Source organism: Nyctereutes procyonoides, unplaced genomic scaffold (genome assembly GCF_905146905.1).
Source record: "Nyctereutes procyonoides isolate TBG_1078 unplaced genomic scaffold, NYPRO_anot_genome, whole genome shotgun sequence".
Lineage (NCBI taxonomy): Eukaryota > Metazoa > Chordata > Mammalia > Carnivora > Canidae > Nyctereutes > Nyctereutes procyonoides.
Window position 1 is genome coordinate 5,745,535 of NW_026575025.1, and position 6,123 is coordinate 5,751,657.

Genomic DNA, 6,123 nt, shown 5'->3' on the forward strand with positions numbered 1-6,123 from the left:
CCCCTCCATCCTGGGGGCCCTCTCTGTAGAGGACAGGCACACTGACCCTCCCATGCTCTGAAGGGACTCTAGGTGTTCCGTGGAGAAGCTGGGGAGCAAGGTCTCAGCCACTGTGTGCGGAGTCCACCCGACCCACCCCCGTCCTGGACCGGGGCCCAGCTGCCTCCTCCCACCCCCACCCCCTCGGGAGTGCTGGGTGATGTCACCATGAGCTGAGTGCAGGCATTGACCTGGTGTATGCTGAACTGGCCCCTTGAGGCCATGAGGGCCTGGCTGGGATTCATGTGGAGGGCTGACAGCTGCCTCCCTTGGCGCTTGTTTTGGAAACTGGCCCCAGCCCTACTTTTGGGGTCATCAGGTCTCAATGAGGTCTGCCCTCCTGCCACACCCCTCCACCTTGTGTGCCAGGGTGGGTCCCTGGGAGAACAGAGTGGCCCAAGGAGCAGCCCTGCTTACTTGCCCCTGCACGACCCTGGGGATCCTGGCCTGCAGGCACAGCACAGCCAGTCTGTGCTGGGGAGACAGGGGCTGGGGGTCCCCAGGAGGGCGGGGTCCCCGGGGCGCCCTCGCACAGAGGCACACTGCAGCTGCAGGCGGGGCTGGGGGGCCCCAGGAGGGCGGGGTCCCCGGGGCGCCCTCGCACAGCGGCACACTGCAGCTGCAGGCGGGGCTGGGGGGCCCCAGGAGGGCGGGGTCCCCGGGCGCCCTCGCACAGCGGCACACTGCAGCTGCAGGCGGGGCTGGGGGGGTCCCAGGAGGGCGGGGTCCCCGGGGCGCCCTCGCACAGCGGCACACTGCAGCTGCAGGCGGGGCTGGGGGGCCCCAGGAGGGCGGGTCCCCGGGGCGCCCTCGCACAGCGGCACACTGCAGCTGCAGGCGGGGCTGGGGGGTCCCAGGAGGGCGGGTCCCCGGGGCGCCCTCGCACAGGGGCACACTGCAGCTGCAGGCGGGGCTGGGGGGGTCCCAGGAGGGCGGGTCCCCGGGGCGCCCTCGCACAGCGGCACACTGCAGCTGCAGGCGGGGCTGGGGGGTCCCAGGAGGGCGGGTCCCCGGGGCGCCCTCGCACAGGGCACACTGCAGCTGCAGGCGGGGCTGGGGGGCCCCAGGAGGGCGGGGTCCCCGGGGCGCCCTCGCACAGCGGCACACTGCAGCTGCAGGCGGGGCTGGGGGGTCCCAGGAGGGCGGGTCCCCGGGGCGCCCTCGCACAGCGGCACACTGCAGCTGCAGGCGGGGCTGGGGGGGTCCCAGGAGGGCGGGGTCCCCGGGGCGCCCTCGCACAGCGGCACACTGCAGCTGCAGGCGGGGCTGGGGGGGCCCCAGGAGGGCGGGGTCCCCGGGGCGCCCTCGCACAGCGGCACACTGCAGCTGCAGGCGGGGCTGGGGGGCCCCAGGAGGGCGGGTCCCCGGGGCGCCCTCGCACAGCGGCACACTGCAGCTGCAGGCGGGGCTGGGGGGGTCCCAGGAGGGCGGGTCCCCGGGGCGCCCTCGCACAGCGGCACACTGCAGCTGCAGGCGGGGCTGGGGGGGTCCCAGGAGGGCGGGTCCCCGGGGCGCCCTCGCACAGCGGCACACTGCAGCTGCAGGCGGGGCTGGGGGGCCCCAGGAGGGCGGGTCCCCGGGGCGCCCTCGCACAGCGGCACACTGCAGCTGCAGGCGGGGCTGGGGGGTCCCAGGAGGGCGGGGTCCCCGGGGCGCCCTCGCACAGCGGCACACTGCAGCTGCAGGCGGGGCTGGGGGGGTCCCAGGAGGGCGGGTCCCCGGGGCGCCCTCGCACAGGGGCACACTGCAGCTGCAGGCGGGGCTGGGGGGGTCCCAGGAGGGCGGGTCCCCGGGGCGCCCTCGCACAGCGGCACACTGCAGCTGCAGGCGGGGCTGGGGGGGTCCCAGGAGGGCGGGTCCCCGGGGCGCCCTCGCACAGGGGCACACTGCAGGTGCAGGCGGGGCTGGGGGGGTCCCAGGAGGGCGGGTCCCCGGGGCGCCCTCGCACAGCGGCACACTGCAGCTGCAGGCGGGGCTGGGGGGGTCCCAGGAGGGCGGGTCCCCGGGGCGCCCTCGCACAGCGGCACACTGCAGCTGCAGGCGGGGCTGGGGGGGTCCCAGGAGGGCGGGTCCCCGGGGCGCCCTCGCACAGCGGCACACTGCAGCTGCAGGCGGGGCTGGGGGGGTCCCAGGAGGGCGGGTCCCCGGGGCGCCCTCGCACAGCGGCACACTGCAGCTGCAGGCGGGGCTGGGGGGTCCCAGGAGGGCGGGTCCCCGGGGCGCCCTCGCACAGCGGCACACTGCAGCTGCAGGCGGGGCTGGGGGGGTCCCAGGAGGGCGGGTCCCCGGGGCGCCCTCGCACAGGGGCACACTGCAGCTGCAGGCGGGGCTGGGGGGGGTCCCAGGTAGCTGCCCGGTGCTGCCGCAGGCCATGCTGGGCGGCCCCGGAAACGAGGGGTCCCCGGGCTTCCCGAGCACTCCAGGACCGCGGCCCCGAGAGACGCGGCCAGACCGGCCGTCAGGTGGGCAGCAAGGCCGGGCCGTCGGGACCGCGAGCCGAGCGCTCAGCCGGCACCAGGCCCGCCTGCCCCCTCCCACGACCCACGAGGGGGCGGCCCGCACTTCCGGCCTGACCGGAAGCACCCGGCCAGGATGCCGCGTGCGACGATGCACTTCCGGTCTGAGGCGGCCGCTGTGCTCGCGACTTCCAGCAGGCGGCGCTGGGGCCCCGGGAACGCGGCGCTGGCCGTTAACCCTGGAGCATTCTGGGAGTCGCAGTGCTGCCTCTTCCTCCTCCCTCCTTTCCCTCCTCAATTCCGGCTCTTTGCGCGAAGGAGAGCCGACGTTTCCGGGGAGGGGGGTGGAGAAAAGCGAGGACGCATGCGCAGGGGCTACGGGACCCGACAGGCCTCGGGAGTAGCGTCCCGGTGCCTTGTGGGAGGTGTAGTTCTTCAGGTGCGGACGCCGAGGCGCCGGGCCGGCGGAAGACTCGGTTTCCCAGGAGGCCGAGCGCGGCGAAAGATGGAGGCGGCCCGGCGGCTTTGAGCCGGTAGGCTTGTGGCGCGGGAGCGAGGTCGCCTTTTCGCAGCCTCCTTGCCCCACATCCCCGAGGTGTTTCGCGTCTTTGGTGGCTCCCCGAGCCTGGTGAGCCGCGGCCCGCGTGCGGCCAGACCCCCGCCGGGGCGGAGACAGCCGGCGCCGGCTTCCACCACGGGCGGCCGAGCGCGCCCCAGCCCTGCCCCCGCCGAGCTGCCGGCCTCCGCGGAGAAGCCCGGGAGCCGCCGCGGCCGCTCGCTGTCGCGGGGCGCTGTGCCCGACCCCGGGGCGCCCGCCGGCCCGGCCGCCCCCCAAGGTCGCGGTGGCGCCCCGCCCTCCGGGGCCTCTTCCCTCGCGGGGCCGTGCCCGGGCGCCGGCGGCCGCGCCTGGCCCCCTGCCCGGTCCCCCTGGGCTGGCAGGCGGGCGGGTGCACGGGTGAGGCGGGGCTCGGGACGTGCCAGGAGAGGCTGCTGCCGGCGCCGCGGGCTTGCCCCGCCCGCAAGGATGCCCCGGCGGCCACTGACCCCCACTTCCCCGCGGGCCTGACGGTCAGACGCAGAGGCCCCGGCTGCAGACCCGCGTGGAGCCCTGGGCCGTCTCGGCAGGCAGGGGCAGCCCTTGCCTTGCCCGGGCAGGCGGCGCAGCTGCGCTGAGCAGTTCGTAGACGCGCCGCCTGGTCGAGCGCCGTCGCCTAGCGCAGAGCCTGCTGCTGCCCCGGGGTCAGGCCCTGGCTGCTGCCTGCCTAACCCCACCCCCACCCCCACCCCCACCCCCAGCGGGCCCCTAGACTTAGCTCAAGAGGGCTGAATGAAGATCTTCCCAAAGGATCTGCGCCCAGGCCTGCCTGGGCCTGGGCCCCGGAAACCCAGGACCGCCCGCTGGGGGTCCCACTGGGGGTCCCACTGGGGGTCGCGGTACCGCTTTGCCCTGGTGCTCCCTGACGATTTGTCCTTCCCACCTTCTGCCCGCTACAGTGGAGCAGCTAAGTGGAGCCGGGACTGAGGCCACCAGGCGCCTTTGCCGGGACTTCACCCGCCAGAATTCTGGTGTCCGCACAGACGTTCATCAGACAACGGAGGTGAGACGTTGCGGGGGGAGAATCTCTGTCCTTTGTTTGCTAGGACATAGCTCTTCCTTTTGGCGCTGCCGCCTGCCTAGGGACTGTGGGTTTCTAGGAGGGGCCCGTCCTAAATGGGTGCAATCTTCAGAAACAAACTTACTGGGCTGTTCTGGTCTAGGTGTGGTGGCCCTGGGACACATGTCTGAGGTAGGGGTAGGAGAGCCCCTGGAAGCCGAGCGAGGAACAGAGGATGACGCTCTGCCTTCCGACACCGTCTCTCTTAGTGACTCGGACTCCGATTTCAGCTTGCCTGGCAGTACTGAGATGGAAGCTCTGCCCCCGGGGGTGCAGTCTGGGGAGGCCCAGGGGGACTCAGACCCCGATGAGACCCCTTTGCCTTCGAAAGGCCTCCCCACAGCCTCAGTACAGCCCTTCCACCTGAGAGGCACGAGCTCCACCTTTTCCTGGCGCAGCCGCAACATCTTTGACTGCCTGGAGGGCGCAGCCAGGCAAGACCTGGGTGACCATGAGGATTTCATGCAGCCACCGGCATCCTCACACCAGCCTCCAGGAGAGGGCCCGGGCAGGGCCAGTCAGAGCCCTGCCCCCACTAAGTTGCCCCCCATCCCTGATTACATGGCCCACCCTGAGCGCTGGACCAAGTACAGCCTGGAAAACGTAGCCGAGGTCAGTGAGCAGAGCAATCAGGCTGCCGCCCTGGCCTTCCTGAGCTCCCAGAGCCTGGCTGGCCCCAGAGACTACATGCCGTCCTTCAACCAGGATCCCTCCAGCTGTGGGGAGGGAAGAGTCCTCTTCACCAAACCAGCCCGAGCTGGCGAGGCCAGGCCTGAGAGGAAGAGGGCCCTGAGGAAGGCAGGAGAGCCAGGCAGGGGTGCCCCTGGGGACCTGGGAGCAGCAGGGGGTGAGGGCCCTGTGGAGCTGGCCCACCTGGCAGCAGAGCCTGGGAGCCCAGAGGCTGAGGAAGGGAACAGCCCCCACGGGGGGCTACAGGAAGTGGACGTGCCACAGGGGGCTGCCCATGCTAGGTCAGCGGCGGGGCCCCCAGTGGTGGAGACTGTTGGCTTCCACGGTAGCAGGAAGCGGAGCAGGGACCATTTCCGGAACAAGAACAACACACCTGAGGCCCCAGGTGCAGAGATCTGAGAGAAGAGACTGCCTGGCTGGCGTTTCCTGACCATGCGGTGGAGGAGGGCAGCCGGGATCACTGGCCACTTGGAGTGGAGTGGAGTTTGGGGCCCCCCGCCCTGGAAAGGGAGCCAGCGGCATGGGCTAGGGCTCGGGATAGTGGTCTCTGAAGCAGACAGCTTGCCAGTGGACAGCAAAGACCCTGGCCCACTACATGCCTGTGGGGCCACAGTAAAGGTTTTCGGTGTTGCTCAGCCTTTGTGTGTGTGTGTTTGTGTAGATCCTGCACCTCGGCCCATTGTCCACCATGCTGTACACCCAACACCCGGTTCTCTCATTTGAGCCTCTCCAACTTAATCTCCAGCGGACATGGAAGCTTTTTAAATGCATGCCTGGGTTCACCAGCAGGTCCTCTTTCCAGCTCTCCTGATCCAGAGCAAGAGGTGGAGAAGGCCCCAGGCCCTCGAGGGGGCAACCCCACAGTCCCAGGTGTCCAGCTTCTGCCCCCAACAGGGTGATGAGATGGGTCTCTAGGAGGCCGGAATGTGAGTGGGGACAGGGACCCTTCCTCATCCGGGCCATGTGTGATGATGACCAGTGTCCTGGTCACATCGCCAGAACAGCTGAGCCGTGTGCAGGGGCACTGCTGGTGTGACTGGCCCAACCTTGGGTTGGGGCGCATGGACCCCTGAGGGTGTCAGGGAAGGCAGACTAGACACAGATGTCTCCCCTGCTCCTGGTGGCGGGACCTAGCAGAGATCAGCCATCCTGTCCCAGGATGTAGCTCGGGCGAGCACAGGAGCCAGCCCCCACCCTCCTCCCCAACACACACACACACACAAACACACACACACACACGGCAGGTTTTCTCAGGACAGCATTTTCCATGTGAGCAGTTGAGG

General features: G+C 70.9%; 2 protein-coding genes across 4 annotated transcripts; one reads left to right on the forward strand and one right to left on the reverse strand.

Moving 5' to 3' along the window:
• Positions 1 to 354: 354 nt before the first annotated feature.
• LOC129503165 (basic proline-rich protein-like) lies at positions 355 to 2,412 on the reverse strand. Its single transcript, XM_055315137.1, has one exon. The coding sequence runs from the start codon at positions 2,410 to 2,412 to the stop codon at positions 355 to 357; it is 2,058 nt and encodes a 685-aa protein (XP_055171112.1).
• A 481-nt stretch (positions 2,413 to 2,893) lies between these two features.
• Positions 2,894 to 5,475, forward strand: TSSC4 (tumor suppressing subtransferable candidate 4). Of its 3 annotated transcripts, none has more exons than XM_055314292.1 (3): positions 2,894 to 3,028; positions 3,990 to 4,093; positions 4,360 to 5,475. In XM_055314292.1, exon 3 carries the CDS (start codon positions 4,400 to 4,402, stop codon positions 5,237 to 5,239), a length of 840 nt encoding a protein of 279 aa, XP_055170267.1. In that variant the 5' UTR covers positions 2,894 to 3,028; positions 3,990 to 4,093; positions 4,360 to 4,399; the 3' UTR covers positions 5,240 to 5,475. The 3 variants fall into 3 exon arrangements, with proteins under 3 accessions (XP_055170267.1, XP_055170250.1, XP_055170258.1); XM_055314275.1 differs by having other exon boundaries at positions 2,900 to 3,028; positions 4,254 to 5,475; XM_055314283.1 differs by having other exon boundaries at positions 2,989 to 3,123; positions 4,254 to 5,475.
• The last annotated feature ends 648 nt before the right edge of the window (positions 5,476 to 6,123 follow it).